Source organism: Passer montanus, unplaced genomic scaffold (assembly GCF_014805655.1).
Source record: "Passer montanus isolate IOZ18808 unplaced genomic scaffold, ASM1480565v1 scaffold27, whole genome shotgun sequence".
Classification (NCBI taxonomy): Eukaryota; Metazoa; Chordata; class Aves; order Passeriformes; family Passeridae; genus Passer; species Passer montanus.
The window spans coordinates 8904521-8931739 of NW_024367372.1; the positions used below are offsets into that span (position 1 = coordinate 8904521).

General features: G+C 39.1%; 2 protein-coding genes across 5 annotated transcripts; both read left to right on the forward strand.

Moving 5' to 3' along the window:
- Positions 1–4345: 4345 nt before the first annotated feature.
- Positions 4346–11742, forward strand: LOC120503853 (serine protease inhibitor 2.1-like). Of its 2 annotated transcripts, none has more exons than XM_039712877.1 (5): positions 4346–4498; positions 7301–7963; positions 8831–9101; positions 9742–9889; positions 10670–11742. In XM_039712877.1, the coding sequence occupies exons 2-5, from the start codon at positions 7318–7320 to the stop codon at positions 10859–10861; spliced, it is 1257 nt and encodes a 418-aa protein (XP_039568811.1). In that variant the 5' UTR covers positions 4346–4498; positions 7301–7317; the 3' UTR covers positions 10862–11742. The 2 variants fall into 2 exon arrangements, with proteins under 2 accessions (XP_039568811.1, XP_039568812.1); XM_039712878.1 differs by lacking the exon at positions 4346–4498 and adding an exon at positions 5669–5687.
- Positions 11743–20302: 8560 nt separating this feature from the next.
- Positions 20303–26489, forward strand: LOC120503774 (alpha-1-antitrypsin-like). Of its 3 annotated transcripts, none has more exons than XM_039712684.1 (5): positions 20303–20556; positions 21282–21971; positions 22407–22677; positions 23482–23629; positions 24364–26489. In XM_039712684.1, the coding sequence occupies exons 2-5, from the start codon at positions 21299–21301 to the stop codon at positions 24568–24570; spliced, it is 1299 nt and encodes a 432-aa protein (XP_039568618.1). In that variant the 5' UTR covers positions 20303–20556; positions 21282–21298; the 3' UTR covers positions 24571–26489. The 3 variants fall into 3 exon arrangements, with proteins under 3 accessions (XP_039568618.1, XP_039568619.1, XP_039568617.1); XM_039712685.1 differs by having other exon boundaries at positions 20303–20521; XM_039712683.1 differs by lacking the exon at positions 20303–20556 and having other exon boundaries at positions 21254–21971.
- Positions 26490–27219: the final 730 nt, after the last annotated feature.

The following is a 27219-nucleotide window of genomic DNA, read 5'->3' on the forward strand; positions in this document are numbered from 1 at the left end:
TTTCTTTGAGCATTAGCCAAAATCCATATAGTGTGCTTGAACAGCTGAACTTCTGAGTCACAGAATAATGTCATTACTGTTTACTTCAATCCACTTTGACCAACTTTACTTGATCAGCGGTGTGATTAAAGGTAGACTTTTGATCCAGTATTACTCAGGAGAACAAAGGAGGTAAAGAAAGCAGTTCAGATGAGATGGTCCCAGATAGCAGGGTCAGTGGACCAAATGGGAAGGTGAAGAAGAACTTTTTAATGAAGGCTTTCAGAATAATGTTAGTTGCTTAAGTCTTGAATTACTCATTGGGATGGTTCTTGTTAAGTATATTTTCATGTTGTATAGACACACATTTATTAAAATTTTAAGTACTATATTGCTGTTGGAAACCCATAATTAATTGATTAATTCCTTTCTTTCTTTAACGCAAGAACATTATTAGGAAAGAAGGACAGACCAGTAGTTACAAAGCACTGGGCTGGGACTTGGGAGTTTCTGCTTCCCTTCCCAGCTCAGTCACAGGTTCACATCACAGAAACTTAGCTTCTTGGCTGCTTACAGCTACCCAGGAAGACTGACCATCCTTCCTCTCTTAGCTTACATGGTCAGAGCAGGAGTTAGGTGCCTTACCACAGGTAAATAATATGATTTTAAAAGCACAATACTGGATGGGCAATAGATGAAGAGGTTCAGGTGAAACAATCAGTGCTGGCAGGATGCTTGGGTCAAACTGAAAGGCCAAAAAAAAATTCAGTGAGCACAATGGTTTTATCCTTCTCTATTTTCCTGTATAAGATTCTTATGCTGTAGCTGCTTGGCAACAGATGTTTGCATTTTCTAGACATGAAAGAAAAATATCTGGTAAAAGGATTGGCTTGTGCTGTGTCATGTGGTGCATATAGGTGCACTACTTGCAATAATACAGCTTAATCACCCATTCCCATGCTGTAATGTACCTCATAACTAACACCCCTTGAATATAAGTGCTAAGCTTACCAGGAAAGAAGACACTTTCTGTAAAGTCCATAGGAATTTTCATTGAAGCTTGCAATTGAGGAAACTTTCAAGTTCCATTTTGAAACTGTATAAAGCTGCATCCTGCAGACCAGAGATTTTGAAATTGTGTATCACTGTTACCAAGGAAGGTGTCATAGAATAAAACTGATAAAAAATGATCTTGTCTTTATTAAACTCAATAAAGAATAAAGTAATGCTCAAGACCCTTGAAAGTAATTTTTTATTGTCACATCATCTAATCTCAGTGAGGAAGTTAGATGTGTCATTTTTATCCTAAAAATGAGAAAACTGAAGCCTATTAGTTTTGGTGATGTTCCCAAGGCCAAAACTGAGCTGCTCAACAGAGATAGCCATCTATCCTGAATTTTCAGTCCAGCGGTTCTCTCATCAGGTGGTCCATCCCTATCTGAAATCATTTCAGGATCCTGAACAGTACTTGGCCAATGAAAGACATTGTCGGAGATCTTTGTGGTCAATAAGATTATTTTGACATCTATTTTGGGGGTTAGAAAGAACACAAAACAGAATGTATACTGTTTTTTTACAATATCCCAGATGGAAATCACCCAGATATTAAAATCTTGGTAGCTCTTTCATTACTAATATCAGTGTTACAGTAATACTCATATCTGAAAATAAAATCCATGGTAAAGCTGTTACATGTAGAAAGAATGAAAAGTTAGTCTTCTTTTGAAAGATCCTAGGGCCTAAATAAAGGTTTCTAGTGTAAGAGCAATCTGCCCACTCTCCTGCCCCTTTTATAGGAGATTATGGTTCCCGTGTCATACCCACCAACCCGCACACACTAAAGCAGAATAGGGGATTCAGGTGTTCAGTTGTTAGTGGTGCACCGTACATGTAGCACACCTGTTACATTTAGTGTAGAATTTGCAACTGAAATTGGTTTTCCGACTGAAAAATTATGATGACTGTTCACTATTGGTCATTGCCATTGGTAATTTTTTTAAATTCTTGTCCCTTTTCTCCACTTAGTTCATATGAATGATGCTTAGTTCATATGAATGATGCTAATTCAATGATGTTAATTCAAATGAAAAAATTTCTGTTGGCAGAATTTACCCCTCCTTGTGCAAATTTTCTACACTATATATAGACTATATTTCATCCTAATTTCACAGTCCCTTTCTAAACTACTGAATTTTGTCTTTCTGACAGGACAGTAGAGGAGATTTTCCAAGAGGTATTGAAAGCATGGCATGACCACTATGAACAGATTGGTCCTTTATTATTCATTATATACCTCATCCAGAGTAGAAAAAACATAGTTTACCAGACATGCATAAATCTCCAATCTTAGCAATTTTCCTGCACTCTGAGTGCCTGATCCTTCCCAAAGACTATGACATAATTCAAGGCTATCAGCAAGGAAATGGAGGGAAGGCAGTGTCCAGTTCCTTCCTAATTCCATACTCCATTTCCTTCAAATTACTGCTTTGTCAATATGCTTGTGGTCTGTATTCTTTACACTAAAATATCTTTGCTTAAGTTACTACATAATAGATTTATAGGTATAATTTTTTTTTATATTTTAAGTAACTTGTGATTTGTGAGCCATAATCCCAGAAGAGTTTTATTGTTGCTAAATTGACACAAAAACTCTAATTTTCTTACCTATAGAAGCATAAAAAGAGCACTGGACAAGTTGAGTGGTTCTCTTGGGATTGAATATACCAGTTAATGGTTAATTAAGAGCTCTTTAAACTTGCTCTGGAACGTTCTACTCAAAACAAAACAGTCTGAAAGATGTTTCAAGGTATTAGCAAATGCATGAAATTAATATATGGCTCTATTTCTTCTAAAGACATCAAAATGTGAGCTGGTGGTGGTATAGAAACTGACCTACATGAACTATAGAGCAGTAACATGGACTCAGGCAATGTAGACTTTGTCGTGGTTTTAATTATCAGAAGGAATAAAACACATCTATTTTGTTATTTCCACGTTCTATACTTTTAATCCTATAAAAAATAAAAGGTAGAGCAAAAGATCTAGTTCATGAGATAAATTATCAGTATGAAGCTGATTAACATGGTTTCATGACTTAGAGTTGAAACTGTGGTTAGCAGGGAGGCGGGACTGTAATAGCTTGTGGCAGTGCGTGGTGCACCTGGCATGCGTGCGTCTGTCTGCTCATCCTTTTAGTTTCCATCTGCTGTAGCACCTTATTTCTGCTGCTATAATGAAATGGTAAGGAAATGCCTTGTTAAACTTTAGCTTAACATTATTAAAAACAAAACAGTAATTACAAGGCATGACAAATGAAAGAGAAAACAAGAGGCTTATAACCATTTTGTAACACAGTTCGTCCTTGACCACCATGACCTGTTATTCACTTGGGCTTTGATGAGTAAAATAATCTCTGTGTTTCTGATCTTTACAGCCAGAGTTAGAAGGAGCAAGTAAAAAGGGAAGGGGGGAGGGGGAGAGTGGAAGAAATATAGAGGAAAACAAAGAAGGGGAGTGTCCAGACAATGTTAATCTATGTTCTGTCTCCATGTTTATCTATGTTTGTAACAACAAAATTACACACGTGAGTAAACAAGTACAAAGAAAAGAGTCAGCACAAATGGGGAAATGTATTTTATGTCACCGCTCAATCATGGTCTTTATTGTTAACTGGAAAAATTCAGTCATCCTGATCCGTCAGCATTTCAGTCCTATTGGAAAAAGGTAATAGAAACAAACAGCACTTGTTTTCATTTGAACAATTTAAAAGTGTGTGAGAGGGCAAGGAGAATGAGAAGTGGGTGAGCATACGCAGTGCGCCAACATGTGGGAGTAAACAGCCTGCTTCTTGTATTCCCAACACTTGTACTCCTGCCCAAGACAGGAACAGAGATGCACACAGAACTGAGAAAGATGAAGAGACCACATCAGCCAGGGTGGGACATCTATCATGGAAACGTGTTTGTCACATACCCCCTCAGCGGTATTAAGCTACAGAGTGAGAAGGTACAGGCAATTACTTTATCATCCATATCCAGGCTGAGGATCATGCAGAAGATTTGTCTCTGGGTAGATTTTGGAAGAGCACCAACCTGATGTGATACGTGGCTGTCAGCTCCATGTGTACTTCATCACAACACAGAAGTTCTGACTTCTGGCACCGAGAGTTAGTCCCTGTTTCAAGTGATTCCAGGAACAACCTCCTGGTTTCCAGTAGGGTCCTAATCAAACATTTGCCCTTAAGCTCCTCCGCATGGTCAGAGGCAACAGAGGGGATGTCACAGCTGCTATGGAAATGGCTGAAGATTGTCATCTTCTTTGGCTGAATAACAGAGATGGTCCTTGTGAACCCTGTTTCATCAATATTTGCTTTGTTTCCTCCTTTATTTTGGTTGGCTCTAATTTTTATCGGGTCTGTGTAATGTTTAACATCTCTAATTAAGCAGAAGATGATGAAGCAGTATAAGTAGCAGCGTGGAAAACAGCATGGTCATCTGAATGCAACGGGGCTTCTGATTTTGTAAGTACTACTCACACACTTTTGTTTTTAGAGAGCTGAAGAGGATGCTTTCTGCAGTCAGTGGAATTTTAATATTAGGTTAATTTCATTTTTCTGTTTGTGATTTGGTTCTGTGTGGATGTTGCAATGAAATATTAACCAAGCAGATGGGCAAGGGATCAGTGGGACCTGCTCTTCTGGGGGAATTTGCTCAGACTGAAATCAAACTAAAAACCCCTTTGAAGTCATGGTGACTTATTAAGTACTCGTTAAAAGAGAATACTGATGTAATCACCTTTCAGGTTGGAAACAGCCTTCACAGTGACTCAAAATTAGTATAATCCCACTAGTGACTGAACAACCAGCCCAATTTAAAAACTCTTCTGGTGACTTAATTTATAAAGCAACAATTGAATTGCTAAGGCCAGGCTCTCTAATTAGGACTGGGGTGAGTGTAGGGGTAGGTGGAAGGCCACAATTTATATTTAATTGCCCCTTTTCCTCCCATAGGCAAACTAATATGTGGAAGAGAATTATTTACTGAATTTCTAATTCGCATAAAAAGTACTTGCAGATTTAACAAAGCCTTTAGAATTTCTTCAGCTTTGAAATGTTAACAAAAATATTGATGTCAGAAATTTTCTAATCTCAAAATATTGAAATTAACATGGTTTTCATCTCATAAATGAATAGCACGTGAGGAAAACTTGATGACAATATTCAGTGTTTTCCAGCTTTTGATAGAAGCACTTCATTTGGATTTCTGTAGAAAGTTATGATACCAGGAGAAGTTTTTTAACTGATCTGTTACAGCAGAAGTTAAACACATGCCTAATATAAGTTTGCTGCAGGAAAAAAAAAAAACACAAACCATACTCTCTGTGTCAGAAATTCTTTAAAATTTAGGCTAAGCTCTATTAAAAACATGTCTAATATAAGTTTGTTGCAGAAAAAAGAAACACAAACCATACTCTCTGTGTCAGAAATTCTTTAAAATTTAGGCTAAGCTCTGTACAGACATAGGAAGTAAAATTATTTTTTTCTTTCTCACTTAAGTGTCCAATATATCAAATAATTAGAGAAAAACAGACTATGACATGTTTAACATCAAATACTTTTGAAATACCTTTCATACTATATTATTTCTTCTTTTTTTCCACAATGCATACAGGTTTACTGGATTTTGCCTTTTTTTTTCACTATGAAAAAGGTAGAGTTATGATTAAAAGTTATCTGCAAATAGTTTTATAGTATTTCCATCTAGGGCCGTACTCCATCTTTTGTTTTAAGGAAATTCAAGTTTATTGTTACCATTTGTTACTGTGGGTCTCTGCAGTGGGCCCTGGCTGATCTCAGGCAGACTCACTACACCCAGATCCTAGCAAATATGAGAACACACAGCTACCTATATGTTTTCTGTGAAAAAAAAGAAAGACCATCAATACAAAAATAAAACAACTGCTTAATCACCAAGAATCCTTGAACTTGGGCTGCCATCAGAAACTCTAAATCGTTATATAGTAAATATAGTCATCTTTCACAGCTGGGAGTGAATGTAGGACCAAGAGAACTTTACCACAGACATGGGAAAATACATTCCTGAAAGAAAAGGATATAAATTGGCTGTATTGGCTGGAAACCAGAAGAGGACTCAAGACAGTAGAAAAGTTCTAGAAATGTTTTCACGCTGAATACATGAGGACAAAAAGCTTATTTTCATTGATAGCTTGTTACAATTCTGAGGAGGGTTTACATGAGATATCTCCCCAGCAGGGAACAGAATTCAGTACACCAGAGATTTGGTCCAGCTCGTGGAGAGCAGGTGGTTCATGTGAAGTATATCATGTCAGCTTTAGGAGAACAAGCATAATGACGAAACTTGTTATCTCCAAGGGAATTAATCTGTGTCCTTTGATGTCCAAATGGGATGAGTATTTCTCTCCCTCTTTGATCTAGGTCCTTCCCACATCCCATGCAGGTTAACCCATGGTGAGAGGCACACCACCATTTAAGAAATTACAAACACTCGCTGCAGCTCCCCCAAAAGGAGGATTCCTTCATTCCAAACATGCACCTCATTATGTGATGCAAACCTGCTGCTTGCCACATGTCATTGTGCCCACCTCTCTCTGTGCACTGCTGTCATGGCACAGGATGCTCCAGGCTTTTGCTTTGAAGTTCATGTAGCTGGCCTTCTTCCATCACTTATCAGTTTTGGCCAGTAACTAGTCATGTAAGTAAGTAACCATGAAGTAAACAGGAGTGTGAATTTAACAAGCACAGAATAGTCCATGACAGCTCTCTGTCCATGTGCTGCTGCCTGAGGAAAGTGAGGGAATTTACTCAGTCCCAGTGACTAGTGAGCTGCCTCACATTTCCTTACATATATCAAATTGCTTTTGGGCAGGTTCTGTGGAGTATTTTATGTCTCTGGAATCCACACCCTGTCTTACCTTACAATAACTTGTTTGTTTAGATGCACCCTACAGAAGACAGTGTTATGGGAAGATAATGTCATTGTTAAGAAAGATTATTATGGACCGCAGCTTGATGTTTTCATTGCCAATGGAAAAAAGTATTGTTCTTTCAGAGCAGTTACCATGGAGTATTATGACTTTCTTATCCCTGACATTTTAGTCTATAACTTATTAGAATTTGTTAAATAAATTTGACATAGTGCCCATGAGAACTTTAAGCTTGCTACGTACATAGATATTTACAGTTGAACTATGCAACATTTATGCTAACAAACTATTCATTATTTCTTACTACCAAGCACATCATTACCATCTGCTCATTTAATGACTGTTTATTTTGTGACAGAATAATTTGAAAAGAAGATGAAGTGTCTCCTGTGCCTGTGTTTACTCCTTGCTGTTCTTTGTGCTGTAACCCATTGCTGCCCTGAAGACATTTGCCATGAAGTCAACAATACCAATCTGCAGGATGGAAGAGAAAATTTATTAACATATAGCTGTGACAAGAAAGGCTCTAACTATGCAGATTTTGTATTTAGGTTTTACAAGCAGGCTTCATTAAAAGAAGCTGATAAAAACGTGTTCTTTTCTCCTGTGAGCATTTCAACTGCCTTTGCCATGCTGGCTGTTGGTGCTAAATCAACCACTCTGTCTCAGATTTTTGAAGGACTGGGCTTTGATGACCTAACTGAGACTCGCATAAATGATGTACATGAAAGTTTTCACAAAGTTTTGTCAGTACTGAACTGTGCTGATGTTAATATCACATTAAATATAGGGAATGCCCTTTTTACAGCTACTGGGTATGAACCACAGGAGTCATTTTCGCAAAATACTAAAAAATTTTATAATGCAGATTTTTTCTCCAGTGATTTTCATAAACCAGAAGAAGCTACAAGGCAAATCAATAAATATGTAGAGGAGAAAACCAAGGGGAAAATTCCTGAATTAGTTGATCATCTTGATCCAAGTACTGTACTGGTTCTTGTTAACTATATTTACTTTAAAGGTAAGATACTTAACATAATATTTCAATAGATAGTTTTGATACAAAATAAAAATTTTAGGGAACTTCTGATAATTTATTTATCAATGACAATTTAGAAAATAGCTAAACTGTGCAGGACCTTTCAAGTAAAGATTATATCTGGCCAAAAGTAGAGTATCTGATTGTTGAGAAATACTGATTTCTTGGTTTTGACTCAATTTGCTTGAAAGCTGTGACAGAAAAATTCTACCCTAGTGGATGCCTCATAGACAGGGCTCCACATAGTCTCACTGATTGAGGCCATAATGACTGAAGATGTGTCCAAGATCTCTATGCTGACTGTACACACCAGTCAGACTTGGTGAACTGACATCCTTGCACAGGGACCCCAGTTTTATGGTAGATCTACTACGTGCTCTGCATGAAAATCTGGGACATAGCATCTTGGGGGCCTGTGCTACTGGAGCCTTGCTCAAATGTTAGGACTTTTTAATTGCAGAATTCTATACCAGGCCGAGTGCAGTCAGCTTGCATAGGGTACAGCTAACAAAAAAGGTACAAGAAGGTCCTGGGATGAATGCTTAAGGGATTGCTTTTAATGGCATGAAAGGCATTAGGTAGGCTTACAGTCAAAGAAGGACTCTCAACTGGTCATCAGTCTCTGGTTGTTCTTCAGCAAGATATGACGTGTGCACACAAAATATGATGTGCTTACTGCACAGCTAGAATGTTTTATTGTGTGTTATGAAGGAGGTTGAAGTGGTTTAGTGAGCCTCTTCTCCCATCAATACACCTCCAGTGTCCTACATTAAAGCTGGTCTAATTTAGATAAGCCATTCTTCATGATCTTCACATTTGAGTGCAACAACATCTCTTTTTCCCCATTAGCTGCCTGGGAAAAGTCTTTTGATCCTTTGCATACATATGAGGATGATTTTTTTGTGAACCCAAATGCATCTGTTAGAGTCAACATGATGCAGCGTGATGGTATCTCAACCTTTTACTACGACCACGATCTCTCCTGTGTGGTGGTAGAACTGCCTTACCAGGGCACTGCACGAGCACTGCTTATTCTGCCTGATGATGGAAAGATGAAGCAAGTGGAAGATGCTCTTTCCAAGGAAACAGTTTGTAAATGGGATAGCAAACTTGTGACCAGGTAACTCTAAGTATATGGTTGAGCACACATCACTCATGTCAAGGGAAAATGCCAATTTCAGATCACTTCCTACTGGACATAATGTCCTGATTTCATAAAGGGAAGTTTTAAGCTATTCCCCAAATGAGTCAAAGCAGAGTACAATCACTAAGAAACTGCAGGCTCTGTGACCTGACAGATAGGGTCACAGCATTGTAACAGCTGCCTCAAAACTTGCTTGGCTACTTTTTGACTCCTTACCTCTTCTTTCATGGTGTTAACATAATTGATTTCCTTCACCATGCCTTAGATTTTATCCTCCTTTTCCCTTACTTTAGGCTTTCCACTGTCCATCAGACCACTGTCTGCATAGTCTCTAACCCTTTAGCCAAAAATACTCTACTAGCTGCTCATGTGGCACTGGCATGAAAGAGCGACAATGAACAAATTTGGTTATTTTCCCAAAATCAAATAGACAATGCAAATACTAGAAGATGGTGCATCTCTCAGGAAGCCAAAATTGCTCGAGGAATACAAAGACTACCATCAAACAAATTTGCAATCAAAAGAATGCTTTCAAGGGTTGCCGAGTTGCGTACACCCTGTTGGCTGTGAAGAGGCTGCAAGGGCTCACTGCTCTTTTGTTTTCTTTGATCAACAGGAGATTAAAACTGCAGTTACCAAAGTTTTCTATTAGTGGGTCTTACGATGTTAAAACCCTGTTTGAGCAAATGGGTATTACTGAAGTGTTCTCAGATAATGCTGATCTGTCTGGAATTAGTGGCAACCACAATCTCAAGGTTTCACAAGTAAGTAGTCAGAGCTGGTAATGGGATGGTAGTTGGTTGTTTTGATCAGTTGTGTTTGGGATTTTTAAAGACTTTACAATGATGTGTAGGGGCTAGCTCAGTAACTGCGCTTTTTTACAGAAAGAATCTGCCAGCTCATTTTTTTATTACATTAATGTTCTAATTAAAAAGCTGGATATTAAATACATAGAGGAATTGGACAATATTTTAAATAACTTATTTGCTCTGAAATATAATAGTTTAAATGAAGTTGTGTCATTTGTAAATTACAAATGAGGAGTTTATTATGATATTTGCCTTGATTAACACCTCAATTTTTAACATTCCCAAAGTTTTCAGGAAATCTCTAGTTTGCAATTGCAGAATTTGACCATGTCAGTTTGAGCTATGATTTAGTGCTAAAGATGCCAAACACTGCCCCATATTAGCATTTAAAAAACAGTTTTAACTAACCTTGAAATAAGAGAAATTGTTGCTAGTAGAAGTCCAAACCATCTAAGAAAATACACTAGCTTGTACATGGGGTATTTTTATCCCACTCTACTCAGCACTGCTGAGAATGCATTTCAGTGTGTCCACCCTAATTTTTGGCCCTCCTTGCTCAGTCCTGGCATATAAAATACTCCTCTTTCAAACTGTTGGGGATTTATAATACAATAAAATTTCATCTACTGGATTTATTACACCTTTCTTCTCCTAAATGTTCCATAAGAAGATAATTTATTTTACTCCTGCTTCCTGTCCCGTATATAAACCAGTGTTTTCTCCTATTCTGTGCAGGCAGTTCACAAGGCCTTGCTGGAAGTTGATGAGGCTGGAACTGAAGCTGCAGGAGCCACTGCCATAATCTTTACCAGACTTTCCTATACTCCTACCATCAAATTCAACAGGCCTTTCCTTATTTTGATCTCTGACAAACAAACTGGCACCACGCTTTTCATGGGGAAAATCGTTGATCCTACTAAGGAGTAATCGCTGGGTTATTCGGCACACTGATCTTGGCTACGGGTTATAATGGCTACAGTGTTTGCAGTTTTGGCTAGGTAGTGCTGCTAACTAGTCTCTGATTGAGGGATATTCAGAAGTAAATGAGAAATTTTCTTATCAAATTAATTTTAAAAAATTGTAAAAAATCACCATAAACTGACACTTTTAAAATATAACATTTTCCCCAGTTGAATAATTGTATTGGGTTTGCATGGCAAGGTTTTGGTAGTGGGGGCCTGTAGGGTGCCTATAGGGGTGGCTTCAATAAGAAACTGCCAGAAGCTTCCCTCATATCAGACAGTCAATGCCAGCCCGCTCCAAGATGGATCTGCTGCTGCTGAAGGCTGAGCCAGTCAGGAATGATAGTAACACCTCTGTGGTAACATATTTGAGAAGGGAATAAAGGTTATCCTCAATGAACCTGTTCTTTTTCACATGTTCCAGCTCTTTGCCTAGGACATCTTAAGAAATCATTGACAAAAAAGAAAGAGAATAATCCCTAAAACAATAGACTTATTCTGATGTAGTTCTTATTGCAAGTGCCTCTTTGCACTCCACAAGGCTGGCAAAAAACTTTAAGAGACAGTAACATTAGGCATAGCATAAACTGTTAAAGAATTGTCTGTGAAAAAACATCATTCATGAATAATAGATCAGCTGTGGATGATCAGTAAAATATATAATGTAATTTAAATATATCACTTAAGGAATTACTCCAGTCTCTTTTACCATTATATACATCTCTTAAAAACAACAAACATCTTTAGTCATTCTTACTAACATAGCAGATATCAGTAAAATATATCTTAAAGCTGTTAAATGAGTGCAGCTTTTCTCATATGGAAATTGCAATTCTTCATGATTGCAATTCTCTCTTTATGTGCCTAATTGAGTAAAATCTGTTTTCAAGAAATACCTAAACACTTTCTTGCTGTTGTGGGTCAGTAGATCACCCACTCTTATTGCAGTGGAGTACTGGGGCCAAACTCTGCAGAAAACCTTGAGGTGCCATTGCACAGCTGCTGCCTCAAGGTGAGGCTAATTTTGACAGCTTCTATCTCACTGCACTACTCTCATGCTTTGCATATTGATCCTGGATATATTTTTGCAAGTCGAGTCCCCATCCCTAGGAAGATGAGGCTTCTGAATGTACACTGCTCATTTCTACAGTGATCCTGGCAGTCTGGTTTGAGCACTGCAAAGGTAGTGCAAGCCCCAAATTAATGAGTTCCCCATCCCTGACATCCCTCTGGCCTTCTGACCTGTTCTCCCAAACTTGGCCCACCTTACACAGAGGTGTTTTACAGGGGGTCCGTTGGTGTTTGTAGGATTGGGTTGGTGCATGGGGAGCTGTGCTTCTGACTCAGGGGGACTTGGGGATTGCTGCCTTGTGTGAGTCCCCTTGCTCCAAGTGGCAAGAACTCAGTGGAAGCCCTGAGCTCTTGCTCCTCATGAGGCAGGATGACATCACCCAGGGGATGAGAGACACCACGCCTCTGTGCAAAGCAGTGGCTTTTACAGAGTTAAGATCAATGAGAACTTGCCATGGTGTGAGGCAGCCTGCTCTGCAGTGCCTACACAAACTCAACAGGAGCTGGCAGCAGCTCCCGTGAGATCCCATCCCGATAAATCTGTGCACCAGGACTGATTAGAAGGTAGGATGGTGAGATTTTTATCAGAGACACAAGATTTTTATCAGAGTGTGGTGGCAGAAAAACAGGTTGTTGGCTTGTTGCTAAAGGGAAAGAAGTTAGGAAAAATCCCATTGCTGCTAGGATAGAGCAAAAGCTTTGGGAAATCACACAGAGAGCAATGTCCTTCCCCATCTATCTCCCAGGCCTTTGGGTTTGAGATGGCACAACAACAGCTGCATTGGTAGTTTCCCTACTGGTCTGTGAAAAATGGCTGCTACTAGCAGAAGTATAAAATGGAATAGATACCTCTGAATTCTGATTTGGGAGTTACTTACCAAGCTGTGGGTCATCTCTACAGTTTTCCTCCAGATGAGCAACTTCATGCTCCAGACCAGCAGGTTGACCTGAATTGTGGAAGGGACCGGGGGTAGAAAGAGGGATCAGCCTAAATCCCTCTGGAAGAAGGGGATATGTAGGGGACGGGAAACTAAGACATCTTGTGCCAAACATACACCAAAAGCAGAAAAATGCCTACAGTTCACAGTATGAAGGTCTATAGAGCCTGGGCACTGAACATACCTCACCGATGTTATTCTCAGCACAGTTCTGATAATATTCTGTAGGAACTGGACAATTCTGGAAAGCTTGTGTAGGGAGATGGAGTATTTTTTCCTAATTCCAAGAAAATCCGTCTTGGTCTACTTTGCATCACTTGTCCTTGCAGCTTTCTTTTGTCTTAATATGTGATAGGGAACCCTCTTCATTATATTAGTGTTATTAAATGTAGACAAAAAAAGGAAGGATTCTGATAGACATAAATAACTAAAATTTTCATTTAGGAACTGTGTATTTAATCTGTGGTAAACACGTGTTTTATGGTGTCTCTCATTCATCTGGAGATGGTTTTTCTTCCTCTACAATTCCCACCCATGCATTCTCTCAGCTTATGGGGCAGCTGAATCCAAATTAAGCCCTGAAAGAAAGCTAGACATTCTTTATAAGCTAAAGGTTGTAACCTTTATAACCTAATCCACCTGACTTCCTGCAGTGGCAATCAGCAGAAGGGGATAATACAGCTTACAGTGAAGCATGTGAACACCTATCATAAACATCCAACATAAATGGCCTGCTGGGGGTCTGTGAGACATGATCTGACACACTTACAGGAAGTTAGGAGGAGAAGGACTTACCTAGAGAGAGTTTAGCTCAGCTGAGAACCCCTGTGAGGCAAGATAGACCCACAGGGCTGGGCCCCTGGAAGGCAGCCTAGCTGTGCCCCAGCAGAGCAGAGTGACAAACTTCTCCTGGCAGCCTGTGAGCCGTGCAGGAGACTCTGAGTTTGTTCTGTCTGACCTTGTTTATGGTCCAGTGGGACTCTGCTTGATGGCAGGATATCTTCTGTCAGAAACACTGTTTGCTTTGCCACATGGCAGAGTCCATGTAGGATGCTGTTACAAAACATGAAGCAGTGGAATTGCAGGGCCACTGCAGTGTGTGTTCCTTTCAGCAGTGAGGAGAGGTGCTGACAACGCCAAAAGGCACAGAGCACTTGGATGGTTACAGAAGCACCAGTTGCTCACATAAACTCTGCTGTTCAGATGCTACCAGTACTTTGGACTTTCTTGTTGCCAGCTATGCAATTTGAGTCTCAGCCCTGGTATCTGGAATGCCTTGAATGAGGACATCCACCCTCTCCCCACAGTCAAGTCATCTGCACAGCCTGTGATCACTGTTATTATTGCAAGGACATGAGAATTTGGACAGGTTGTAAGCCAACCCTATACTAAATGTTTCCATAGATTCAGTGCAACAAAAGCTGCAGGCATTTTCCTTGTACTCACACTAATTCCAAGCAGAGAATCACTAAGCTCTTAAAACCAGATTGTGATAGTTCCCAGGCAGGGTAGGTTTTGAACTGGGATTCTGAGAACCCAGCTACTCATCTTTGACATGAGTCTTGGTAGTTTGGAACGTAGGAAAAAAAGCCTCAAACAGAGTTAATCCCTAATCCAGCATTCAAATCATGTCTCTAAAGAACAGAGGCAATAGAATTTCCAGTCACGGAAAAAGTGCAAGAGAAACACAAACATTCTTAAATGTGTGTTTTGCTTGGAAACTGCAGTGGGAGTTAGAAAAGTGCAAATTATCAAGAGCAAAAAAGCATGAAAACTACAGCGGGCTATGTATCTCTGAGTCCAGTAACACACCCTTCAAATCTTACCCATCCATACTACAGTCCTGGTTGGGTACTGCACATTTGCCCTTACCCACATGGGACTGCTTTCATTAGAGGTAAACACAGCATATATATGATATCATTCATTCCCTTTAAACTGTTAGCCACCAAAGACCAATCTGGAAAGATCCTTCATTAAGTTCCCAGTCCCAGGTATAACAGTGAATCCATTTAAAATAATTTGGTAATTGTACTTTCCTCAAACTAAAAATTTTGAAGAAAACTATAATTCATCCATTTCATGTAAATGTCCTTGATATGACAACACTCTGGTCACACAAACTCTGCTGATGTTGCTGGAAATTACTTTGGTGGTTTGTTGCAAAAAAAGAATTTCAGTGATGAAAGTACAGTTCAGTTCTAGTGCTGGAGATGAATTTATTACAAGTGAATAAACCTTAATCATACTGTCTTTATTTCTCTAATTTTTTGTTGCATTGAGTTTCTTTTCCATAAGCCATCTGGAAAAAAGTTCTTATGATTTATTACTTTACAAACAAGAATATATTCTTCATCATTGGAAAACTGTTAATAGCAATGTGATTCTTATATGGAAGGTCTGAAGAAGACTGTGTGACTTGAGCAAATATCTTATTAAGGAAAAGTTACTACATTGTTTACTATGTTTCATGTAGGAAAAACAGACGACATGGAAGATGGTCTGATGAAGGAAGAGGTTTGAAATGAAAAATCAGTATAAAACAAGACCACAGAATCATTAAGGCTGGAAAAGACATCCAAGATTATCGAGTCCAACCTACATGTTGTAGTCATCATAAGATGGTTGCAGCCAGGAAAGAACCTCATAGCAGGAGAAAACATTTGTGCACAGAGATGAAGGATGCAATAGGTTCTAAAATGTGTATGAATGATGTTAGGTTTGCTGCTCTTGCAGATGCAGATTCTCCAGCCATCAAAAAACCCATACAATAACTTACACATTCAAGGGATGGTTACTAGAATTTATTTTCTGTTCCTCTATCTTTCAAATGAGAGCTGTGTCTCTTGGTTAATTTTATAGGTAAAATTTGAAGACATTTTGTGCCTCAGTGGCCCACCCAAAGATTACCACCTCATGCCTGTGATTGTGCTGTGTGCCACAGACCTGACATATTCATGGTGGTACCAAAGGTGACCAAGATGAGACATCTAACAGAAGCAGATCTGCTCCAGCACCCCTGTACACTCTTAGATTGGCAGGCTGGGAAAGATGGTGCAGCAGCCATGGCAGAAAGCCCCTGTAGGTACATCCTAGATCCCAAAGCGTCCTGTGGAGCCGTGATAATGTAAGTCATTGGTGGAAATGGAACTGTATTTATCGCTGGCAACCACATAGTCTCATATTTTGCCTCCATTGAAACTGGGAAGAGAGTTGCTGCACCATCTCTGATCTGTCAGAATCCTCAAAATCCTAAAATATTAGGGTGCCAAAGACTTGTTTAAGAAAAGGGAAATCAGTAATAGAATCATACATTAAACTCCATTTCACTGAATATATTTATTCAGCTAGTTGATCTTCCTTCTGTTTCGTCACTAAGGCAAACAATATTAATCTACTGTACAATAACAAATGGTAACACTTTGCAAAGATTAGCCCTAATACTTTCTATCTGCCTTTGGAAGCAATAAATTTTAAGGGTAATTCCAAAATATCTACATAAGGAATTTTCCTAGTGCTTTATTAAGACCAGGTTTGCACCACAAAAATATAGAACCTAAGACATCAATTTAAATTTAATTTAGCACCAAGAGGTTTCTCGGGGTAGACAATTTCATTTCAAAATAGGAACTTTTATATTCTGGTGAACTTGTCATTCTAAAAGTTGTTGACATAAAAAGGGCTCTTTTACACCAGGAGAAAAAGGTCCATAGGGCAAATTCCACTAGTAAAAAGTAATTATTTCAGTATACCAGCTATGAGTGAGATCCTTGCAAGATGCCAACCTTTCAGTGTGATTCTTTTACATTGTTATCTGCAAGTAGAACTGTTACACATGGAACCTCAAGTTCTGGGGATTATAGGAAAAGGAGCCCTGTGCCACCATCTCCTGGTAAAGTAAAGGAATGGACCTGACAAATACTGGCTCATTTTCAAACCAGAAACAATAGCATCTTTCTGGGTTGTTATTGTGTCAATAGGGACTTTAATTTTCTTGCTAAGTTTTAGCTGCAGGTTTGGCAAAATGGTGCACCTGACTGCTGTCACACAGGATTGATGGTTTGGTGTTCTGGTGGTAGTGCATACACAGATCAGCTCAGGAGTGGAAAAGAAGACAAATTAAATATTAGAACTTACTAGGAAAGAAAAAAAACAACAAATCACATAGCAAATTATCTAAATCTCTAGGCCATCCACACATGGTCCTATACTAACAGAGAACTATTAAATCTTCAGAAAAAAATGTAAGGCTAATCTAAGGTCTGGAGCAGCTCCTGTTAGAAGTGAAAGAGTTTCAGCCTTGAAAAGAGACAACTTAGCAGGCATAAAGAAGGAAAAACTTATTTGTAGCAGAGACTGGGCAAAGGGAGACTGTGTTCCATTATCAGATCTGATGCCAGAGCTACAGACCATCACAAGAAGCACGTTGGAGCAAGGTTCTATGCCAATAAAAAGAGATAGTTCTGCACACACAGGCAGTGCATGTGGAGTGGCACATTGCAGGGTGATGCTGCAATTCCAAAGGTGCACAAGCACACTACTTGCTCCTCATGTGTTCCTGACACAACTTCCCTATGATCAGCATGGCTTTTTTTTTTTTTTAACTCTACCTTTATCCACAATGCAGCCTACAAACTGTAAACTTCCTGGGTAGATATTGCATACACTGCTTTTCCATTTTATGTTGTGTCTGTTATATATTTCACAGGAGTAAATCCTGCTAAGCAACCTTTTTCAGGAAGCCCAGACTGCTGGTGGACCGAGGAAAAGCAGGACCAAGGTGCAAATGCAGGGCTCTTGGTTGGAGGCAGATGGGGAATGGGGAAGATTTGGGAATGGGAACTTACAGGAGAGAGTATGGGGGTTCCTCCACTATAAGTTCATCTTCCATTGTAAATGCTTTTTTTGACACAAGGAAAAAGGGATTAAGTTTTGCATTTAAAATGCTGTGAGGATGATAAAGGGTGAAGCAACTTGTCTTTGTTCTTCATGCATCTCCTCCTGGTGTTCCCCTGAATGACAAACCTGGGCTGAGAGCACTTTTTGTGGAGAATATTTAGGACCAAACCAAAGAGACAGATTAAAAAAAGCCCTTGACCTATCAACCATCTCTTGCACTGTGACCCTTAGGCTTTTCCTAGTGAAGGACAATTGAGCTAATATAATAGGAAAGGTTGGAAGGTACCTGTCTTTACCCAGGTTAGATGGACAGACTCCCTATTAAGGGCTCCAGAAAACAATGTGCTGTGTCCTTCTACTACATTAGCACTCTCCCCAGAAAGTGTTCTCCATGTGTGAGGGACAAGTGCAATTTGAATTTTTTCCCATTCTAATATTAAGTGATATAAAAATATTTTAAACCTGAGAATCACTTTCAGATGTAAATGAAATTATAAAATGAATAAAAGTAAGAAAATTTAATAAGTTGATTAGGCTGTAAACAATCAGGCTGAGAGATATTAACTCTCTCAGACAATCTGTTCATCAGAAAAGAAAATGCCCCTTTACCTTACTTCATAGCTTGATGGAAAAGAGCACCCTAATTTTTACCAGCTTTTAGAAAAAAAAGTTTAAAACAGTTGTGTATAAAATCTACCAAATGTTTAATTCTTCAAAGTTCTTAAAATTTTTTTGAGGTTGTTTTTTATATGTTATATTATTTATATATTATCATATATCAAATAATGTTATTTATATGTTATCAAAATATCACAAGCAATTTGAGATGGGGGTTTTTTTCAGTTCAAATCATAACATATTTATTATGCTACATATTATTAGCCACAGATTCTGTTCAGATTTAACAGAGGTAATGGTTCTCTTTAACAGAACTACTCACACACTCCAAGACTAGAATTAGAAACAATTCTACATCTTCATCAATCAGTTATCAACTTCAGAAACAATTCCTAGGGCCTTTGTTTTTTCTTCTATTTGAATTGTTCTCAGAGGGCAACCCAAGATTCCTGTCTGCCAGACCTGTGCATGTATTATTACATTAACACATCACACTTACTGGATTATCTTTTTCCACTCCTATGAATACTCAGAGTATTCGCGTACATGTCTTTCACAGACAGGTGAAAACACATACAGTTATTAATGCAAAATTATCTACACATATATCTACACATAAGTAGTTTTCTATTTTATTTGATCTTTAAGCAGAAGACCCTCAGAAGGAAAGCTGTGAATGGCCTTTCCCCTCCCTTCCTCATCAACCTCTTGCAGCCCACATATGACCCAAGTGGATGACGTGGGTCTGATGGTCTCAAGTAGAATGGTTTGAGGGTCTTGAAACCAGATCAAGTGGTCAGGTGTTCCAGCACCTAGGTTAGTATGCAGAAAGATTAACACTGCTGAATTCAAAAAGAAAAGGGTATGCCCTGTCCTGTTTGCTGCTTGACTCTGCAGCCATACAAAACAACCACAGGACAAGAGCCTTGATTTGAGATTAAGAAAATCCAGTTCCCTTTCCAGCATTGCCTCAGCTTCCCAAGCTCAGCTCCCCACCAGTGTGCTTTCATTCAGAGATGCTGAATACCTCACATGGGGCATTTCAATATCTGATATAGTCTGGAGCTCCCGCTCAGAAACCAAATGCTTGGGAACTTGCAGAGAGGGACATGTTGGCAACTAGGTCTGTTTAAAAAAGTTTATTTTCTGCCTTAGTTTCTCCTTCAGTGATTTGCTCATATATTATATTAAACCCTGAATATCATCCAGTGATGCCAGCATGTCTTCTTTAGCACTGGATGAAAGGTGAATTGGCAGCCTATTCTGTGTCCTCCTGGTGTCCATTTCAGCTGCATATGATCCAGAAGATTAACCCAAGGAAACAAGATATCTGTTTCTGACCACATGTTTCTTTTTGCAGTCAGTGCTGCTTCTCAGCAGAAGTGGTTTTGTTGTATATTTTCTACAAAGCCAGGTGAAAACTCTTCCCCAGTTCCCCAAATACACAGTCACAGGTGATGGCCAATAGCAGCAAGTAAACAACTTTATTGGTTGTAAATACCTGCTAGAGTGATAATGTCACATGTTATTCTCCTAAGAAACTTGGAGTCTGTTCACCAATCGCACAGAGTCTGCTCTGCATAAGAAAATCCCCAAAACCATCAAACATGGTGTTGAAGGTTGTGACTGAGGTATATAGTAAGGAAGAAGGACTTTCTAAATCCAACCCTGTTTTGAAATCCTGCCAGAGAGGCAGTGCCCCCAGGATGAATCCAAGAGGACGTTCTGGCAGGGACACTGTGATGCGTTGTGAGTGGTGCTGGCTCAGACCCAAGCAAGGGGTGGCCCTCACACCAAGGCACAGCTTTCAGCTCCAGCCATGAAAGGTATGGCTGAGGCTCTCTTGCCAAACACCCACAGCAGCAGGTCCCTCCTGTCAGTCTGCGAGCATGGAAGCAACAGAGACACAGTCTCTGCTCCAGTCCTTCTTGTCTACAGCCCCATAACCCATGCACTGTTAGCATTTGTCTGGGTTGGAAAAATTGTCCAAAATATCCAATGTCATTACTGCTTGTTGTGCATTCTCACTGGCAGCTTTTATTTGAACTAATTAATGATTAATGGAGTGCTCTGATTAACTCTGTTTAATGGTACTGAAGGTAAGAATGAGCAGACAAGACCAGACTGTAGCAATGTAAGTACCCTTTTAGTTTTTCTTTGCATCTCTTACATTTGATGTTGGGGGCAGTCATTGCCTGGGAGTGTGCTTTTGTACATGTAAATATGGAATATATATCTTATGAAAAAAATCAATAAATTTCAAAAGCCAGAAAGAACCAATGCAAAAGAAGATACTTCATATAATAAAGTAAAAATTTGGTTTGGAAACAATAGAAATGGCCATAGATTTTTATACCAGAAAGACCAGTCATCTAGCCTTTTACCTTTGAAGAAACTGTAAGAGTATTTTGTAATTTTGGTTCTGGATAGTATGAGCTATGCTTATATCACATTTTTGTTTAACACAGATTAAATTCTGTAATTATTTGATGAATTGAGGAAGGCTAACAGAGCTGCAGTACCCTTCGTGCAGTACAGCGTACAAAACCAACTCATGCCAATTACTGTTAGAAAAATGTCATAAGCTTCCAGTTATTTACAAATTTTAAAAGAATATGCTAATATTAAAGTTAATAAACTTTTAAAAGTTTTAAATTACCTCTTTTGAAAGATAACTAGACTATATTTATTAATAGCAGAGGTGTATTGAACACTGACACACATCAGAAATGTGAATTATAAGTGTGGGGGACTTTGGAGAAGAGGTCTATTCTGAGAGCATCATTTTACTTTACTGGAGCACACAGTATGAACAAATTTGTTTCCATGACATGTTTTGCATGTCTATTTCTTTTGCAGAAACAGCTGAAAGCAAAATGAAGACCACTTTCTCCTTGTGTCTATTGCTAGTTGGTTTGCATACTGTTGCCCTGCGTCATCAGCATCCTCGCTACCGTAATAAGCAGGATGATGTTAAAGGGACATATTATCCAGGACATGGTTCTCAGTGGGAAGAAGCTTCTCCACTTAAGAACAAAACCTTTGTCAAGCTAGTTTTCAGCAACGCTGACTTTGCATTTTCCTTTTATAAGCTGGTTGCATCTGAAGCAACAGACAAAAATATTTTCTTTTCACCCATAAGCATCTCTACTTCCTTTGCAATGCTGGCACTTGGTGCCAAGGCTGTGACACTGACACAGATTTTGGAAGGGCTTGCCTTTAACCTGAAAAAGACTCAGGAGCAGGAAATACATGAAGGTTTTTGCCAACTCCTCCACATGCTGAACCGTTCAGATAGTGAGTTCCAGCTGAGCCTGGGCAATGCCCTTTTCATAGAAGAGACACTAAAACCACTACAGAAGTTCTTGGATGATGTCAAAAGCTTTTACGAATCTGAAGTCTTTTCTACTGACTTTAACAACTCTGTTGGTGCTGAGAGTCAGATCAACAGTTATATTGAGGAAAAGACAAATGGGAAAATTGTTAAACTAGTGGAAAATCTTGATCCTCTGACTGCAATAGTTCTCATTAACTATGTCTTCTTTAAAGGTAAGATACATCAAAGGGTGCAAAGATAATGCTTATTACAGAGAATGAAAAGGAAAAAAAATTTAAATAGAGGAAATCATGTTCAATACCTGCAAGGTATCAGTATAAACTCATGCATATTTGTTGCAAGTAAAAATATGTCCTTGCCTGCTTTAATGAAATTTTACATCAATAACTTTATTGAATTTGGTTAATTTTGTCATGTGTTCATAGACTCATGCTGTAGTGAAAGATGGTGTTTTCAGTATCATCTGTCTGTGATTGTCTTTAAGCACCAAAAAATATATATATACAATGCTGTAACACCTGAGGATGCAGTAACATGGAAAGGATATTTACTCTAATGAAAGGAAGGCTGTGGAACTAGGTCCTCTTTTATTCACTGTCACCATTCCTCTTTGTACTCCACTGAATATATTTTCTTTTTTTCATAAGCCCATTGGGAGAAACCCTTCAGTACAGCACTGACAAAACAGGAGGACTTTTTTGTGGATCAGAATACATCTATAAAAGTTGACATGATGTATCGAAAGGGTTACTACAGAAATTACTTTGATGAAGAGCTGTCCTGTTGGCTGGTTCAAATACCTTACAATGGAGGTGCTGCAGCATTGTTTGTTTTGCCTGATGAAGGGAAGATGAAGCAGGTAGAAGATGCCCTCTTGAAAAGAACTGTAACTAAATGGGAAAAGTCCCTCCAAGACAGGTAAGATTTTTTGCTAAGAGGTGACCATGTTACAGATTAGTTGTGTTTGTCTCACTAAGACTAAACACTAAAGGACAGGTTATTTGCCTGAACTCTATGCACCTAATATATAGACTTACTTGACTCTATGATGTACTTCCCTTTTCTTAGCTGGAAAATGAAAATAGAAAAGAGCTATGGCTAGTGAACAAATAGGTCATTGAGCTTGGGATTCATCTTGGTTTAAATTCCTGATTCAACCAAAAATTACTTAGCACCATGATGAGGTCAACAGACCTTTGCTTCACACAAGCACTGGGAAACTACAATGGAGTAGCTGTTGGGTGTTATGCTGAGGGCATTCTGTGCAAAAGTGGATTAATTCACCATTACTGCAGCTATTTCTGTGATGGCCAATGCTGTGTTGTGTATTTGAACAGCCTTAGTTCAGCTGGCTAGAATCTTTTGAAAAAGCCCTCTTACCTGGCAGTAGTAGCTCTGTTTGCCACTGAGTTGGCATAGCTGTGTCTTCCACTCCACTCCCCGAACCCCACTGCAGAGGCAAGAGCTAGCACAGACTTACTCTGCTCCAACCCTCCCCATTAAATAGCTAACCTGATCAGAAGTGCTATCTGAACCCTGAAAGAATGTTGTAAATATTTAGAAAAAGTGAAGTGTCAATATAGTGAAGTCATTGAGGAGAGTTGCCTAGATGATGATTTGCCCCTATTTGTGTTGTTTGTTACAGAAAAATACACCTGCACATTCCAAAATTTTCTATTTCTGGTGATGATGATTTGCCCCATTTGTGTTTTTTTGTTACAGAAAAATACACCTGCACATTCCAAAATTTTCTATTTCTGGTACCTATGATGTGAAAAATATAGTCAAACAAAGGGGTATGGTCAATCTGTTTACTGAACAAGCTAATCTCTCAGGGATTACTGAGGAGCCTGGACTGAAGGTTTCAAAAGTAAGTCAGCATGTGAAAGCAACCACAGGATTTGCCTGTTCCCAGGAACCTGACAATAATATTCCATGAAAAGCTTATCCCAATCTCTCTGAAGCATCACTCATTCATCAACAGCTGCCAGACTGGAAGCAAAGAAAGCCCTGTCTTTCACAAATCTGAAGCCAAACACGCTTACAAGGGGTTAGAAAGGCATGGTTGGAGAATGAGGATGAAAACATACATATCATTAAATGTTCTTTTGGCTACTAAAGAAAATTATCCAAATTTAGAGCATTAGCTTTGGTAAAATTTCCTCTAATTCTTCCTACAGAGAGCAAAGGGCTGTTATTCTTGCCCTTCTAGTGTTCTCAAAAAGTTATTTTTTCAGCTAGATGACAGGGCAAATTCACAATAATACATGAAGCTGCCAAAGACAAAATTGAGTCTCGGCTAAATTACCAGGTTTCTTTGCTTCCAGAGTTTCTTGTCATCAGTCATCTCGAGTGCTCTTTGGCTGCCTGCAGTTTGAGGGTTACCCTCTGCACAAGCAGTGAGGGAGGATGGCTTGAGTGGTGTGATGGCTGTTGGTGCTGCGGTGGGAAGGGGAGCAACTGGTGATGACCTTCCCAGAAGCTGCTGCTGCTCAGTCTTGCTCCAGGCAGGGCTCCCTTTGGCTGGCCAAAGTGAAGAGGGTGGCAGGCTGCTCTCTTCTTGCTGGATTGTCATCTGGAGGCTGTTTGCTTTGTTCCTTGCAGGTGATCCACAGAGCCATGCTGAATGTTCATGAGAATGGCACTGAGGCGGCCGGAGCCACAGTGAAGGAGATTACCTGGAGATCTGGGGATTTTCCTCGCCCACCTCGAGTCAGATTCAACAGACCATTTCTCCTGCTGATTCTGGATAAGTTCACCCACACTGTCCTCTTCATTGGGAAAATTGTAAACCCTCAGAAAAATGACTGATTGACAAAACTTATGCACAACACTGGCTAAATTCCTGTGATCCAGTGAAACACTTATGTATGCATACCACCCTGTGCTAGTGCTCATCTTTCAACCATTATCCTTAGAAACCTTATTAATCCCTTACAACACAAAAACTGTTTTTCCTTGTCCAAAAGTCACTAGGATTTCCCACAGCCTACACCTGAATATAGCATGTAGTGTTAATGAAATACAAGTCACTTTTCACCAGTTTTGTAAGAAGCCCTTTCTGACATGCTCCTGTGGGCTATTCAGTTGGTCCAAGGTCTCCAATTGATGTAGGTACTACTGTACAGTCACAGGGTGTGCATGTGAAAGGAGAAACAGAAAAAATTAGGTAAAAATTTAGTCTGTTTAATCCACTAACCCTTGATGAATACTCTTAGATGCAGATTTCTTTAATACTGGAGTGAATTTTCATTAATTTCTTTAAGTTTTGTAACCAAGCGTGGCATGAAACTGCAGGAACAGTGACTGAAACATTGGAGGACACCACCAATGTAAAGGACTGATGAATGCAGCTGTTTTAGCTTGCCTTCCTCTGTCTCCTCCTCAGCAGAAGCCCTCAGCCTGGAGACAAGAAGGCTGCTTTGCTCTACAGATAATTTCAATTCTACTAAGGAAGGAATGCATAGCAGAAAATAGACTTTTGTTTTATCCTACTAATATAATGATTGTTGCTAATGCCTTGAGATAAAAGACTGATGGAGTAGTCCATGACATAGCACCAGTTTCCTTTTCACAGATTTGTTGTCACTGTCATTTCTTGTTTCTACTGATGCCGCCTTCGGTATTCACGTTCCAGCTAGACTTGACAGATTGTGGTAGAAAAAAAGGAGGAATGCAAATTATAACTCCAGAAAATTTGCATTTCCTCAGTAGGAACTGCAGAGCTTTTCTAGAGACTGTTAACTTTTAAGCTATCATAAGCACACATAAAAAATACAGAAAATATTTCAGAAGTCACTTTTCTAAATGTTAGCAGTGGAGTAAAAGCAGACTGGGAATTGACATTTGTACATTTTCTTACCTTAAGGTTCCTTGAATCCAGCTGCACTACATAATTGCATGGTTATGAAAGAAACATAACTTCACTTACAAAGCAGTAAATATTTAAATTATTTTATTATCTTTTGCTTTAGTTTTTAAATTAACACGTTTAGCACATCTTATTAAAATATAGAAAGCCAAAGAAAGCATGTAAATTATAGATTGATTAAATCTTTTGTTACAGAATATCTCAAAGTAGTAGAAAAAAATATAAATTACAACCTTTTGGATCTTAGTTTCTTAAGATGTCTGTGAAAAATATAACATAAAAACTGTGGTGAATATTTCTAAAACACAATTCTTTTTTTGGTTTGGAGATCTTTATTTTCTTTTACATTAAATCAGTGTCATCAATATGAGTAAATTGTAGCCATAATTGTAGTAAATATGTACACCAATAAGGAATAGAAAAAACATTCCATGTCTATCTGCAGACAGGTAACACTTGATATTTACTTTTAAAGCCCTCCTCAAAATCACATAAATTAATGACAAAAGTTTCTTACTCATAACTTATTTAGTATGTTCCATATTTAGTAACAAGAAGTTGGCTTCATTCCTCTAAACATATAATGACTTGGTCTAGGTGAAATAGAGGAAAATTTATTCTACAGAAGATCATTTAAAACTTCTTGCCAAATCTCAGGGCTAACTCAGGATGAATTGTCAAAGTCCAGCTTTGCAATGACAAATAACTCTGTAGGCAAATATCAAGACTATGTTTGTTGTTCATCATGGACCTCAGATCAATAGTCTCTGTTTGTTAGTAGGAAAAGATATCTGAGTGCTATTTTGCCAACCACATCTCACTTTGAGAAGCAACCTTGCCTCTTAACTCATTTGAAAGTGGACAGACAAAAATGAAGCTGATTTAAGAACTGAATGAGCAGAAAGCATCTTGGTGAGGAACCATCTTCAGACAGGTGTAGGAACCATACATGTCTTGCCTTGGTTTTCTTTCCATTTTGGCAAAAAATAGGGCATGCCTCTCACTGCAAATGTGCAGCAAATTTGTGTAGCGCCCAGAAGGATTGCACAGCCTCCCACAAAAATGTCCCCATTAAGATTGTCACAAACCCACTGGAGTCATGGTTTGCTCAGGACAATCTTCTTTCAGTCTGCTTCTTTTTTGCTTCTTCCTCCATGGGTTTCTTGGTTGGCTCTCTGGCTGTGAGTATTGTGACCAAGAAACCTCAGAGTAACCAGGGAAGGACTTCCATCCCAGCTGGTCAAGAGTGGCTGCTGCTGTTGCACACAAGTACTGTGATGGGCCACTTTGCTGCAGGGGCATTGCTGGAGGCTGGAGCTGGTGTGATGAGCCACATGAGGGACAAAGTTCAAAGGACATCTTCTAACACAGCCTGCACTGCTGTCTACAAACAGCTGTGATGTGGGAGTGCATGCAACCGTGCCACGCACAGGCTGCAGCCTCAGCACTGCAGGTGCTGAGGGAAATCAGGGATGGGATGGATCAAAGCAGTCTCTGTAAAGGCTGAAAGCAGTCTTCCTTGTAGGTTAACAGCCACAGAAAAAGAATTGCCAACACAGCAGAAACTTTGGAACAGCACACACTGAAAT